The sequence below is a fragment of the Calliopsis andreniformis genome, unplaced genomic scaffold (genome assembly GCF_051401765.1).
Source record: "Calliopsis andreniformis isolate RMS-2024a unplaced genomic scaffold, iyCalAndr_principal scaffold0015, whole genome shotgun sequence".
In the NCBI taxonomy this organism is placed as follows: domain Eukaryota; kingdom Metazoa; phylum Arthropoda; class Insecta; order Hymenoptera; family Andrenidae; genus Calliopsis; species Calliopsis andreniformis.
In genome coordinates, this window is record NW_027480428.1 from 9,977,778 (window position 1) to 9,993,969 (window position 16,192).

General features: G+C 44.2%; 1 protein-coding gene across 1 annotated transcript; it reads left to right on the top strand.

The window, feature by feature from the left end:
• The first annotated feature begins 7,391 nt into the window (after positions 1–7,391).
• LOC143186591 (uncharacterized) lies at positions 7,392–10,568 on the top strand. Its single transcript, XM_076390274.1, has one exon. It carries the CDS (start codon positions 7,392–7,394, stop codon positions 10,566–10,568), a length of 3,177 nt encoding a protein of 1,058 aa, XP_076246389.1.
• The last annotated feature ends 5,624 nt before the right edge of the window (positions 10,569–16,192 follow it).

Sequence of the window (16,192 nt, forward strand, 5' to 3'; positions counted from 1 at the left end):
TATAAAACGAATAATTGCTACCAGTGTAAAAGTTATGGTCATTTCTACGTTCCGTGCAACCTAGGCTTCACTCTAGGTCGGTGCTCCACCATATCGAATAGCTAGGGCCTTAGAAGTCGACGCCAGAAGCAGAAAATACGATATAAATACAACAGCTTTTCCATCGTATAAAAGGAATAATTGCAAACAGTGTGAAAGTAATGGTCATTTCTACGTTCCGGGCAACCTAGGCTTCACTCTAGGGCGTTGCTCCACCAGATCAAACAGTTAGGGCCTTAGACGTCAACGCCCGAAGCATAAAATACAAAATAAATAGAACATTTTTTCCATTGTATAAAACGAATAATTGCTGCCAGTGTACAAGTTATGGTCATTTCTACGTTCCGGGCAACCTAGGCTTCACTCTAGGGCGGTGCTGTACCATATCGAATAGCTACGGCCTTAGAAGCCTACGCCTGAAGCATAAAATACAATAAAAATTCAACGGTCTTTTCATCGTATAACAGGAATAATTGCAACAAGCGTGAAAGTAATGATCATTTGGGCGTTTCGAGCATCCTAGACTTAACTCTGAGGCATTGCTCCACCAGATCGAATAGTTAGGGCCTAAGAAGTCAACGCCATAAGCATAAAATACAAAATAAATACAACAGACTTTACACCGTATAAAACGAATAATTGCAACCTGTGTGAAGGTTATGGTCATACGTACGTTCCGGGCAACCTAGGCTTCACTGTAGGGCGTTGCTCCACCAGATCGAAGTGTTAGGGCCTAAGAAGTCAACGCCAGAAGCATTAAATACAATATAAGTACAACAGTTTTTCCATCGTATAAAACTAATAATTGCAACCAGTGTGAAAGTTATGGACATTTCTACATTCCCAGCAACCTAGGCTTCACTCTGGGGCGTTGCTCCAACAGATTGAATAGTTAGGGCCTTAGAAGTCAACGCCCGAAGCATAAAATGCAATAAAATTACAACCGTTTTTCCATCGTATAACAGGATTAATTGCAACCAGTTTGAAAGCGATGGTCATTTCTACGTTCCGGGCAACCTAGGCTTCACTCTAGGGCGTTGCTCCACTAGATCGAATAGTGAGGGCCATAGAAGTCAACGCCAGAAGCATAAAATACCATATAAATACAACAGCTTTTCAATCGTATAAAAGGAATAATTGCAAACAGTGTGAAAGTAATGGTCATTTCTACGTTCCGGGCAACCTAGGCTTCACCCTAGGGCGTTGCTCCACCAGATTAAACAGTTAGGGCCTTAGAAGTCAACGCCCGAAGCATTAAATACAAAATAAATAGAACAGTTTTTCCATTGTATAGAACGAATAATTGCTACCAGTGTAAAAGTTATGGTCATTTCTACGTTCCAGGCAACCTAGGCTTCACCCTAGGGCGTTCTTCCACCAGATCGAATAGTTAGGGCCTAAGAAGTGAACGCCAGAAGCATAAAATACAATATAAATACAACAGATTCTCCATCGTGTAAAACGAATAATTGCAACCAGTGTGAAAGTTATGGTTATTTCCACATTCCGAGCAACCTAGGCTTCACTCTAGGGCGTTGTTCCACCAGCTCGAATAGTTAGGGCCTAAGAAGTGAACGCCAGAAGCATTAAATACAATAAAAATACAACAGTTTTTCCATCGTATAACAGGAATAATTGCAACCCGTGTGAAAGTGATGGTCATTTCTACGTTCCCGGCAGCCTAGGCTTCACCCTAGGGCGTTGTTCCACAAGATCGAATAGTTAGGGCCTAACAAGTGAACGCCAGAAGCATAAAATACAATATAAATACAACAGTTTTTCCATCGTATAAAACGAATAATTGCAACCAGTGTGAAAGTAATGGTCATTTCTACATTCCGAGCAACCTAGGCTTCACTCTAGGGCGTTGCACCAACAGATTGAATAGTTAGGGCCTTAGAAGTCAACGCCCGAAGCATAAAATGCAATAAAAATACAACGGTTTTTCCATCGTATAATAGGTTTAATTGCAACCAGTTTGAAAGTGATGGTCATTACTACGTTCCGGGCAACCTAGGCTTCGCTCTAGGGCGTTGCTCCACTAGATCGAATAGCTAGGGCCTTAGAAGTCAACGCCAGAAGCATAAAATACGATATAAATACAACAGCTTTTCCATCCTATAACAGGAATAATTGCAACCCGTGTGAGAGTGATGGTCATTTATACGTTCCGGGCAACCTAGGCTTCACCCTAGGGCGTTGTTCCACCAGATCGAATAGTTAGGCACTAACAAGTGAACGCCAGAAGCATAAAATACAATATAAATACAACAGTTCTTCCATCATATAAAACGAATGATTGCAACCAGTATGAAAGTTATGGTCATTTCCTCGTTCCGAGCAACCTAGGCTTCACTCTATGGCGTTCATCCACCACATCGAATAGCTACGGCCTCAGAAGTCAACGCCCGAAGCATAAAATGCAATAAATGTACAACAGTGTTTCCATCATATAACAGGAACAATTGCAACCAGTTTGAAAGTGATGGCCGATTCTACGTTCCGGGCAACCTAGGCTTCACTCAAGGGCGTTGCTCCACCCAAATCGAATAGCTAGGGCCTTAGAAGTCAACGCCCGAAGCATAAAATACAATATAAGTACAACAGCTTTGGCATCGTATAAAATGAATAATTGCAGACAGTGTGAAGGTAATTGCCATTACTACGTTCCGAGCAACCTAGGCTTCACTCTAGGGCGTTGCTCCACCAGATCGAATAGTTAGGGCCTAAGAAGTCAACGCCAGAAGCATAAAATACGATATAAATACAACAGCTTTTCCATCGTATAAAGCGAATAATGGTAACCAGTGTGAAAGTTATGGTCATTTCTACGTTCCGGGCAACCTAGGCTTCAGTCTAGGGCCTTGCTCCACCAGCTCGAATAGTTAGGGCCTTAGAAGTCAACGCCAGAAGCATAAAATACGATAAAGATGCAACAGCTTTTCATCGTATCACAGGAATAACTGCAAACAGTGTGATAGTACTGGTCATTACTACGTTCCGGGTAATCTAGGCTTCACTCTAGGGCGCTGCTCCACCGGATCGAATAGCTAGGTACTTAGAATTCAACGCCAGAAGAATAAAATGCAATATAAGTACAACAGTTTTTCCATCGTATAAAATGAATAATTGCTACCAGTGTGAAAGTTATGGTCATTTCTACGTTCCGGGCAACCTAGGCTTCTCGCTAGGGTGTTGCTCCACCAGATGGAATAGCTAGGGCCTTAGAAGTCAACGCCCGAAGCATAAAATGCAAAATAAATAGAACAGCTTTTCCATTGTATAAAACGGATAACTCCAACCAGTGTGAAAGTACTGGTCATTTCTACGTTCCGGGTAACCTAGGTTTCACTCTAGGGCGTTGCTCCACCACATAGAATAGCTAGGCACTTAGAATTCAACGCCAGAAGGATAAAATACAATATAAGTACAACAGTTTTTCCATCGTATGGAATGAATATTTGCAAACATTGTGAAAGTAATGGTCATTTCTACGTTCCGGGCAACGCATGCGACACTCTAGGGCGTTGCCCCACCACATCTAATAGCTACGGCCTTCAAAGTCAACGCCAGAAGCATAAAATACGATATAAATACAACAGCTTTTCCATCATATACAACGAATAATGGTAACCAGTGTGAAAGTTATGGTCATTTCTACGTTCCGGGCAACCTAGGCTTCACCCCAGGGCGTTGTTCCACCTGATCGAATAGTTAGTGCCTTAGAAGTCAACGCCAGAAGCATAAAATACAATATAAGTACAACAGTTTTTCCATCGTATAAAATGAATAATTGCAGGCATTGTGAAAGTAATGGTCATTTCTACGTTCCGGGCAACCAAGACTTCACTGTAGGGCGTTGCTCCACCCAAATCGAATAGTTATGGCCTTAGAAGTCAACGCCCGAAGCATAAAATACAATATAAGTACAACAGCTTTGCCATCGTATAAAATGAATAATTGCAAACAGTGTGAAGGTAATGTCCATTACTACGTTCCGAGCAACCTAGGCTTCACTCTAGGGCGTTGCTCCACCAGATCGACTAGTTAGGGCCTAAGAAGTCAACGCCAGAAGCATAAAATACGATATAAATACAACAGCTTTTCCATCGTAGAAAACGATTAATGGCAACCAGTGTGAATGTTATGGTCATTTCTACGTTCCGGGCAACCTAGGCTTCAGTCTAGGGCCTTGCTCCACCAGATCGAATAGTTAGTGCCTTAGAAGTCAACGCCAGAAGCATAAAATACAATATAAATACAACAGTTTTTCCGTCGTATAAAACGATTGATTGCTACCCGCATGGAAGTGATGGTCATTTCTACGTTCCGGGCAACCTAGGCCTCACTCTAGGGTGTTGTTCCACCAGATTGAATAGTTAGGGCCTAAGGAATCAACGCCAGAAGCATAAAATACAATATAAATATAACAGTTTTTCCATCGTATAAAACGTATAATAGCAACCATCGTGAAAGTTATGGTCATTTCTACGTTTCGGGCAACCTAGGCTTCACCCCAGGGCGTTGTTCCACCAGATCGAATAGTTAGGGCCGAAGAAGTGAACGCCAGAAGCATAAAATACGATATATATACAACAGCTTTTCCATCGTAGAAAACGATTAATGGCAACCAGTGTGAACGTTGTGGTCATTTCTACGTTCCGGGCAACCTAGGCTTCAGTCTAGGGCCTTGCTCCACCAGCTCGAATAGGTAGGGCCTTAGAAGTCAACGTCAGAAGCATAAAATACGATAAAGATGCAACAGCTTTTCATCGTATAACAGGAATAACTGCAAACAGTGTGATAGTACTGGTCATTACTACGTTCCGGGCAACCTAGGCTTCACTCTAGGGCGTTGCTCCACCCAAATCGAATAGTTAGGGCCTTAGAAGTCAACGCCCGAAGCATAAAATACAATATAAGTACAACAGCTTTGCCATCGTATAAAATGAATAATTGCAAACAGTGTGAAGGTTATGTCCATTACTACGTTCCGAGCAACCTAGGCTTCACTCTAGGGCGTTGCTCCACCAGATCGAATAGTTAGGGCCTAAGAAGTCAACGCCAGAAGCATAAAATACGATATAAATACAACAGCTTTTCCATCGTATAAAACGAATAATGGTAACCAGTGTGAAAGTTATGGTCATTTCTACGTTCCGGGCAACCTAGGCTTCAGTCTAGGGCCTTGCTCCACCCGCTCGAATAGTTAGGGCCTAAGAAGTCGACGCCAGAAGCATAAAATACGATATATATACAACAGCTTTTCCATCGTAGAAAACGATTAATGGCAACCAGTGTGAATGTTATGGTCATTTCTACGTTCCGGGCAACGTAGGCTTCAGTCTAGGGCCTTGCTCCACCAGCTCGAATAGGTAGGGCCTTAGAAGTCAACGCCAGAAGCATAAAATACGATAAAGATGCAACAGCTTTTCATCGTATAACAGGAATAACTGCAAACAGTGTGATAGTACTGGTCATTACTACGTTCCGGGTAATCTAGGCTTCACTCTAGGGCGCTGCCCCACCAGATTGAATAGCTAGGGACTTAGAAGTTAACGCCCGAAGCATAAGATACAAAATAAATAGAACAGTTTTTCCATCGTATAAAACGAATAATAGCAACCAGTTGAAAGTTATGGTCATTTCTACGTTCCGGGCAACCTAGGCTTCACTCCAGGGCGTTGCTCCACCAGATCGAATAGTTAGTGCCTTAGAAGTCAACGCCAGAAGCATAAAATACAATATAAGTACAACAGCTTTGCCATCGTATAAAACGAATAATTGCAAACAGTGTGAAGGTAATGGCCATTTCTACGTTCCGAGCAACCTAGGCTTCACTCTAGGGCGTTGCTCCACCAGATCGAATAGTTAGGGCCTAAGAAGTCAACGCCAGAAGCATAAAATACGATATAAATACAACAGCTTTTCCATCGTAGAAAACGATTAATGGCAACCAGTGTGAATGTTATGGTCATTTCTACGTTCCGGTCAACCTAGGCTTCACTCTAGGTCGTTCATCCACCAGATCGAATAGTTTGGGCCTATTAACTCAACGCCAGAAGTATAAAATACAATAAAGGTGCAACAGTTTTTCCATCGAATAGCAGGAATAATTGCAACCAGTGTGAAGGTAATGGTATGTTCTACGTTCCGGGCAACCTAGGCTGCACTCTAGGGCGGTGCTCCACCAGATCAAATAGTTAGGGCCTAAGAAGTCAACGCCAGAAGCATAAATTACAATATGAGTACAACAGCTTTTACATCGTATATAATGTATATTTGCAAACAGTGTGGAAGTAATGGTCACTTCTACGTTCCGGGCAACCTAGGCTTCACTCTAGGGTGTTGCTCCACCAGATGGAATTGCTAGGGACTTAGAATTCAGTGCCAGAAGCATAAACTGCAATATAAATTTAACAGCTTTTCCATCGTATAAAAGCAATAATAGCAACCAGTGTGAAAGCTATGGTCATTTCAACGTTCCGGGCAACCTAGGCTTCAGTCTAGGGCCTTGCTCCACCAGATCGAATAGTTAGGGCCTAAGAAGTCAACGCCAGAAGCATAAAATACGATATAAATACAACAGCTTTTCCATCGTAGAAAACGATTAATGGCAACCAGTGTGAATGTTATGGTCATTTCTACGTTCCGGGCAACCTAGGCTTCAGTCTAGGGTCTTGCTCCACCAGATCGAATAGTTAGTGCCTTAGAAGTCAACGCCAGAAGCATAAAATACAATATAAATACAACAGTTTTTCCATCGTATAAAACGATTAATTGCTACCCGTATGGAAGTGATGGTCATTTCTACGTTCCGGGCAACCTAGGCCTCACTCTAGGGTGTTGTTCCACCAGATTGAATAGTTAGGGCCTAAGAAATCAACGCCAGAAGCATAAAATACAATATAAATATTGTAGGAATAGAATTGTAGGATGGGAACACTGACGCGAGTGCGAGTGTGTGTGTGTGTTTGAGTGTGTGTGTGTGCGCTAGAGTAAAGGATACCAAGATTAGGCGAGAATATTCGAGAACATTCGATCGGCGTAAAACAAAAGACCGCACCCGCGACGAGCGGAGTCAGAGCGACGCGGGTCAACAAACTAGTACGAAAAAAACGATACGATCACGACGACAACAGGGTTACGAAACGTCTAAACGAAACGTCTATTAATTGTACTTTTATGTCGCATACTTGTCTTAATAAATAGATATTAACAATTCTATTCCTACAATTGGGGGCTCGTCCGGGATAAAAACAAGTAGCGAGTTCGCGACGGGAAGTTACAATTAGGAAAAGTGATTTGTGCAACGAGTCAAACTACCCACGATTTGAACGATTTGAAACGCAATGGAGGACGTGAACTGGCAAAACCTCACCACCGCACGCTTGAAAGAGATGCTGAGGGAGCGATCTCTCTCAACCAGTGGAACGAAGAACGAGCTGGTCGCAAGGTTACTTGAGCACGGCGGCGAGATGGACGGTGTTTTCGATGGAGCTGGTGGAGGTGACAAAGAAACAGGGCCGACACTCCGCGACTCAGCCCAAGCTCCGGAGTTGGAGCTATTGAGGCTGCGACTCAAACTTGTGGAGAAAGAAAAGGAGATGGCCATCCGGGAAGCAGAGCTGGCCAAACGCGAGCTGGAACTTTTGCGACTGGCACCAGCTAGTGACGAACTGCGGTCAACGAGAACGGAGGTTGCAGCCGCGACGTCCGAACCCCTCCGCATGAGCATCACGGCCATTGCGGAGCTCCTGAGTTACTTCGATGGTTCGGAGGGCACGTTCGAGACGTGGACGAGGCAGTTCCGACACCTAAGCAACGTTTACGGTTTGCGAGACGACGCGTGTCGCATTCTCATCGTGTCCAAGCTGCGAGGGAAGGCCCTGGATTGGTTCCATTCTCGACCGGAGTACACGGTAATGGCGATCGAGACCTTTCTGGAACATATGAGTTCCATGTTTCACCAACGACCCAACCGGCTATTGGCGAGGCGACGATTCGAGGAGAGGACGTGGCAGCGGGGAGAAACCTTCGCCGATTACCTCCACCAAAAGGTGATCCTGGCGAACCGCATCCCCATAGACGGAGAGGAACTCATCGACTGCATCGTCGATGGGATACCCGACCCTGTCCTTCAGGACCAGGCGCGCCTCCAAAGGTTCCGGACGAACGCCGATCTGCTGGAAGCGTTCGGCAAGATTTCGCTCAGGCAGAAGACAGCCAGCGCAACGCCCAAGGGAGGGGACCCGATGTCGAGGACCAAGGGCGATGGGCCAGCGAGCCCAGCGACGGCAACGAGAAGATGCTCCAACTGCGGCGACCGAGGACATCCAACGTCGAAATGTCCCACACAGAACAGAGGTCGTAAGTGCTTTCAGTGTAACGATTATGGTCACATTTCACGCGATTGCCCGACGAAAAAACAGGCCCCGAAAAACGTCCTCGCTGTCGCGGAATCGGCGGAAACGAAATTCCGAAAAGATGTTCGTGTAAACGGGTGCGCTGCGGTGGCCGTCCTTGACACAGGTAGCGATGTCTCTCTAATTCGGAAAAGCGCATACTTCGACGTCGGGGCACCGCCGCTGACAAACGAAATAATACATCTCCGGGGAATTGGCTCGCAAGAGTATCGGACTCTCGGGAAGTTTGACGCGGAGATCATGATCGACGACGAGATACGCGAAGCTACATTGCACGTTGTAGAAAACACGGTCCTGAATCATGGAGTGTTGCTCGGCTATGATTTCATAAATGCCGCGGAGTGGACGGTAAGAGACGGCACGATGACATTGGCGAAACGGCCGAATACGCAGACTATCGTGCCCGAAGTTTTATACGTTGGCCACGAACAGGAACGCGACGCGATCGACCTATCTCACGTGAAAGACGCGAAATTACGAAAAGAGATCGAGACGGTCGTTCGCGAGTACAAGCCTGACAAAAGCCGCGACGTCGGGGTAACAATGAAAATTATTGTCAAGGACGACGAGCCGGTGTATCAGCGACCGAGGAGACTATCTCCCTCCGAGAGAGAGACGGTTAATCGGCAAATAAACGAGTGGATATGCGACGGCATAGTACAACCCTCTCTTTCGGAGTATGCAAGCCCAGTGGTTCTTGTTAAAAAGAAGGACGGTACTCCTCGCTTGTGCGTCGATTTCCGACAACTGAATGCTAAAATCGTTCGCGACCGATACCCCCTTCCACTGATCGAGGATCAATTAGATTTTTTACGGGACGCAACCATTTACAGCACGTTAGACTTGCGGAACGCGTTCTTTCACGTCACAGTCGAACCAGAAAGCCGAAAATATACGTCCTTCGTAGTACCCGACGGGCAATACGAATTTCTAAAAGTACCATTCGGCTTATGTAACTCGCCTGCTGTTTTTCAAAGGTTCGTGAACGTTGCGTTTAAAGACCTCATTGCGGAGAGGGTCGTCTTAACGTACATCGACGATTTGGTAGTACCCGCGACAGATTACGAAACCGCCAAGCAACGATTGATAAGCGTCCTTAAACGAGCGTCAGAATGCGGTCTAATAATAAACTGGTCCAAATGCGAACTTTTGAAGACGCGGGTGGAGTACCTCGGACATGTAGTGGAAGGAGGCACGGTGCGCCCTTGGGAAAACAAAGCGAAGGCGGTAGCCCGTTTCCCTGCACCGACGACGATTAAACAATTGCAGAGCTTTCTTGGGCTAGCCGGATACTTCCGGAAATTCATTCCGGAATATTCTACATTGGCGCGTCCACTAACACGACTATTAAAAGCCGATGTGCCCTTCCGGTTCGGGTCGGAAGAGCAGAACGCATTTCAGTCGCTCAAGGAAGCTCTACTCAAGAAACCAGTTCTGCGAATTTACTGGCCCGAGCGGGAAACAGAGCTACACACGGACGCGTCTATACACGGCTACGGGGCAATATTACTACAGCGTGATAGCGAGGACGGTGCGTTTCACCCCGTGTATTACGCGAGCGGGATGACAACAGCAGCGGAACAACGATATCCGAGCTACGAGCTAGAGGTGATGGCAATCGTAAGGGCATTAAAGAAATTCAGGGTTTATTTGCTCGGCATTCCATTCAAAATAGTGACAGATTGTCGGGCATTCGCGTTGACCATGCGGAAAAAAGACCTCTGTGTTCGGGTGGCACGCTGGGCGTTACTGCTCGAGGAATTCGAATACTCGATCGAGCACCGACCCGGAACCGCGATGAAACACGTTGACGCGCTTAGTCGTAATCCCACGTTGGACTGTCTCGCGGTAGAGAGCGAAGATAGCGTTACGGCGCGAATCCGTAAGGCCCAGGAACGCGACGACGACCTACAGAAAATAATACAGGGCGTTAACAAACGAGGAATCGACGGCTACGTGACGAAACGAGGGCTTCTCTTACGCGAAGTAGACGGCGAGTTGCGCATCGTGGTACCTAAGGAAATGCAAACGCAGGTCACTCGCAGGGCACACGAGAACGGACATTTTTCGATCACGACGACAACAGGGTTACGAAACGTCTAAACGAAACGTCTATTAATTGTACTTTTATGTCGCATACTTGTCTTAATAAATAGATATTAACAATTCTATTCCTACAATATAACAGTTTTTCCATCGTATAAAACGAATAATAGCAACCAGCGTGAAAGTTATGGTCATTTCTACGTTTCGGGCAACCTAGGCTTCACCCCAGGGCGTTGTTCCACCAGATCGAATAGTTAGGGCCGAAGAAGTGAACGCCAGCAGCATAAAATACAATATAAATACAACAGTTTTTCCATCATATAAAACGAATAATTGCAACCAGTATGAAAGTTCTGGTCATTTCTACGTTCCGGGCAACCTAGGCTTCACTCTATGGCGTTCATCCACCACATCGAATAGCTACGGCCTCAGAAGTCAACGCCCGAAGCATCAAATGCAATAAATGTACAACAGTGTTTCCATCATATAACAGGAACAATTGCAACCAGTTTGAAAGTGATGGCCGATTCTACGTTCCGGGCAACCTAGGCTTCACTCTAGGCCGTTGCTCCACCCAAATCGAATAGTTAGGGCCTTAGAAGTCAACGCCCGAAGCATAAAATACAATATAAGTACAACAGCTTTGCCATCGTATAAAATGAATAATTGCAAACAGTGTGAAGGTAATGTCCATTACTACGTTCCGAGCAACCTAGGCTTCACTCTAGGGCGTTGCTCCACCAGATCGAATAGTTAGGGCCTAAGAAGTCAACGCCAGAAGCATAAAATACGATATAAATACAACAGCTTTTCCATCGTATAAAACGAATAATGGTAACCAGTGTGAAAGTTATGGTCATTTCTACGTTCCGGGCAACCTAGGCTTCAGTCTAGGGCCTTGCTCCACCAGCTCGAATAGTTAGGGCCTTAGAAGTCAACGCCAGAAGCATAAAATACGACAAAGATGCAACAGCTTTTCATTGTATAACAGGAATAACTGCAAACAGTGTGATAGTACTGGCCATTACTACGTTCCGGGTAATCTAGGCTTCACTCTAGGGCGCTGCTCCACCGGATCGAATAGCTAGGGACTTAGAATTCAACGCCAGAAGGATAAAATGCAATATAAGTACAACTGTTTTTCCATCGTATAAAATGAATAATTGCTACCAGTGTGAAAGTTAAGGTCATTTGTACGTCCCGGGCAACCTAGGCTTCACTGTAGAGTGATGCTCCACCAGATGGAATAGGTAGTGCCTTAGAAGGCAACGCCAGAAACATAATATACAACATAAATATAACAGTTTTTCCAGCGTATAAAACGAATAATAGCAATCATTGTGAAAGTTGTGGTCATTTCTACGTTTCGGGCAACCTAGGCTTCACTCTAGGGCGTTGCTCCACCAGATCAAACAGTTAGGGCCTTAGAAGTTAACGCCCGAAGCATAAAATACAAAATAAATAGAACAGTTTTTCCATCGTATAAAACGAATAATAGCAACCAGTTGAAAGTTATGGTCATTTCTACGTTCCGGGCAACCTAGGCTTCACCCCAGGGCGTTGTTCCACCAGATCGAATAGTTAGTGCCTTAGAAGTCAACGCCAGAAGCATAAAATACAATATAAGTACAACAGTTTTTCCATCGTATAAAATGAATAATTTTAAACATTGCGAAAGTAATGGTCATTTCTACGTTCCGGGCAACCTAGGCGTCACTCTAGTGCGTTGCTCCACCACATCTGATAGCTACGGCCTTAGACGTCAACGACAGAAGCATAAAATGCAATAAAGGTGCAACAGCTTTTCCATCGTATAAAACGAATAATTGCAACCAGTATGAAAGTTATTGTCATTTCTACTTTCCGGGCAACCTAGACTTCACCCTAGGGCGTTGCTCCAACAGATTGAATAGTTAGGACCTTAGAAGACAATGACCGAAGCATCAAATGCAATAAAAATACAACAGTTTTTCCATCATATAACAGGAATAATTGCAACCAGTGTGAAGGTAATGGATGTTCTACGTTCCGGGCAACCTAGGCTTCACTCTAGGGCGTTGCTCCACCAGATAAAACAGTTAGGGCCTTAGAAGTTAACGCCCGAAGCATAAAATACAAAATAAATAGAACAGTTTTTCCATCGTATAAAACGAATAATAGCAAACAGTTGAAAGTTATGGTCATTTCTACGTTCCGGGCAACCTAGGCTTCACCCCAGGGCGTTGTTCCACCAGATCGAATAGTTAGTGCCTTAGAAGTCAACGCCAGAAGGATAAAATACAATATAAGTACAACAGTTTTTCCATCGTATGAAATGAATATTTGCAAACGTTGTGAAAGTAATGGCCATTTCTACGTTCCGGGCAACGCATGCGACACTCTAGGGCGTTGCCCCACCACATCTAATAGCTACGGCCTTCAAAGTCAACGCCAGAAGCATAAAATACGATATAAATACAACAGCTTTTCCACCATATAAAACGAATAATGGTAACCAGTGTGAAAGTTATGGTCATTTCTACGTTCCGGTCAACCTAGGCTTCACTCTAGGACGTTGCTCCACCAGATCGAATAGTTAGGGCCTGTGAAGTAAACGCCAGAAGCATTAAAAACAATAAAGGTGCAACAGTTTTTCCATCGTATAACAGGAATAATTGCAACCAGTGTGAAGGTAATGGTATGTTCTACGTTCCGGGCAACCTAGGCTTCACTCTAGGGCGGTGCTCCACCAGATCAAATAGTTAGGGCCTAAGAAGTCAACGCCAGAAGCATAAATTACAATATAAGTACAACAGCTTTTCCATCGTATATAATGTATATTTGCAAACAGTGTGGAAGTAATGGTCACTTCTACGTTCCGGGCAACCTTTGCTTCACTCTAGGGTGCTGCTCCACCAGATGGAATTGCTAGGGACTTAGAATTCAACGCCCGAAGCATAAAATGCAAAATAAATAGAACAGTTTTTCCATTGTATAAAACGAATAACTGCAACCAGTCTGAAAGTACTGGTCATTTCTACGTTCCGGGTAACCTAGGTTTCACACTAGGGCGTTGCTCCACCAGATCGAATAGCTAGGGACTTCGAACTCAACGCCAGAAGGATAAAATACAATATAAGTACAAAAGTTTTTCCATCGTATAAAATGAATAATTGCAGACATTGTGAAAGTAATGGTCATTTCTACGTTCCAGTCAACCCAGGTGTAACGCTAGGGCGTTGCTCCACCACATCTAATAGCTACGGTTTTAGAAGTCGACGCCAGGAGCATAAAATACAATATAAATACAACAGCTTTTCCATCGTATAAAATGAATAATTGCAAACAGTGTGAAAGTAATGGTCATCTCTACGTTCCGGGCAACCTAGGCTTCACTCTATGGCGTTCTTCCACCACATCGAATAGATACGGCCTCAGAACTCAACGCCTGAAGCATAAAATACAATAAAAATACAATAGCCTTTCCCTCCTATAACAGGAATAATTGCAACCCTTGTGAAAGTGATGGTCATTTCTACGTTCCGGGCAACCTCGGCTTCAGTCTAGGGCCTTGCTCCACCAGCTCGAATAGTTAGGGCCTTAGAAGTCAACGCCAGAAGCATTAAATACGACAAAGATGCAACAGCTTTTCATCGTATAACAGGAATAACTGCAAACAGTGTGATAGTACTGGTCATTACTACGTTCCGGGTAATCTAGGCTTCACTCTAGGGCGCTGCTCCACCGGATCGAATAGCTAGGGACTTAGAATTCAACGCCAGAAGGATAAAATGCAATATAAGTACAACAGTTTTTCCATCGTATAAAATGAATAATTGCTACCAGTGTGAAAGTTATGGTCATTTCTACGTCCCGGGCAACCTAGGCTTCACTGTAGAGTGATGCTCCACCAGATGGAATAGGTAGTGCCTTAGAAGGCAACGCCAGAAGGATAAAATACAATATAAGTACAACAGTTTTTCCATCGTATGAAATGAATATTTGCAAACGTTGTGAAAGTAATGGCCATTTCTACGTTCCGGGCAACGCATGCGACACTCTAGGGCGTTGCCCCACCACATCTAATAGCTACGGCCTTCAAAGTCAACGCCAGAAGCATAAAATACGATATAAATACAACAGCTTTTTCACCATATAAAACGAATAATGGTAACCAGTGTGAAAGTTATGGTCATTTCTACGTTCCGGCCAACCTAGGCTTCACTCTAGGACGTTGCTCCAGCAGATCGAATAGTTAGGGCCTGTGAAGTAAACGCCAGAAGCATTAAATACAATAAAGGTGCAACAGTTTTTCCATCGTATAACAGGAATAATTGCAACCAGTGTGAAGGTAATGGTATGTTCTACGTTCCGGGCAACCTAGGCTTCACTCTAGGGCGGTGCTCCACCAGATCAAATAGTTACGGCCTAAGAAGTCAACGCCAGAAGCATAAATTACAATATAAGTACAACAGCTTTTCCATCGTATATAATGTATATTTGCAAACAGTGTGGAAGTAATGGTCACTTCTACGTTCCGGGCAACCTTTGCTTCACTCTAGGGTGTTGCTCCACCAGATGGAATTGCTAGGGACTTAGAATTCAACGCCCGAAGCATAAAATGCAAAATAAATAGAACAGTTTTTCCATTGTATAAAACGAATAACTGCAACCAGTCTGAAAGTACTGGTCATTTCTACGTTCCGGGTAACCTAGGTTTCACACTAGGGCGTTGCTCCACCAGATCGAATAGCTAGGGACTTCGAACTCAACGCCAGAAGGATAAAATACAATATAAGTACAAAAGTTTTTCCATCGTATAAAATGAATAATTGCAGACATTCTGAAAGTAATGGTCATTTCTACGTTCCAGTCAACCCAGGTGTAACGCTAGGGCGTTGCTCCACCACATCTAATAGCTACGGCTTTAGAAGTCGACGCCAGGGGCATAAAATACAATATAAATACAACAGCTTTTCCATCGTATAAAATGAATAATTGCAAACAGTGTGAAAGTAATGGTCATCTCTACGTTCCGGGCAACCTAGGCTTCACTCTATGGCGTTCTTCCACCACATCGAATAGATACGGCCTCAGAAGTCAACGCCTGAAGCATAAAATACAATAAAAATACAATAGCCTTTCCCTCCTATAACAGGAATAATTGCAACCCTTGTGAAAGTGATGGTCATTTCTACGTTCCGGGCAACCTCGGCTTCACTCTAGGGCGCTGCTCCACCAGATCAAACAGTTAGGGCATTAGAAGTCAACGCCCGAAGCAAAAAATACAAAATAAATAGAACAGTTTTTCCATCGTATAAAACGAATAATAGAAACCAGTGTGAAAGTTATGGTCATTTCTACGTTCCGGGCAACCTAGGCTTCACCCCAGGGCGTTGTTCCACCAGATTGAATAGTTAGGGCCTAAGAAGTGAACGCCAGCAGCATAAAATACAATATAAATACAACAGTTCTTCTATCATGTAAAACGAATGATTGCAACCAGTATGAAAGTTATGGTCATTTCTTCGTTCCGAGCAACCTAGGCTTCACTCTATGGCGTTCATCCACCACATCGAATAGCTACGGCCTCAGAAGTCAACGCCCGAAGCATAAAATGCAATAAATGTACAACAGTGTTTCCATCATATAACAGGAACAATTGCAACCAGTTTGAAAGTGATGGCCGATTCTACGTTCCG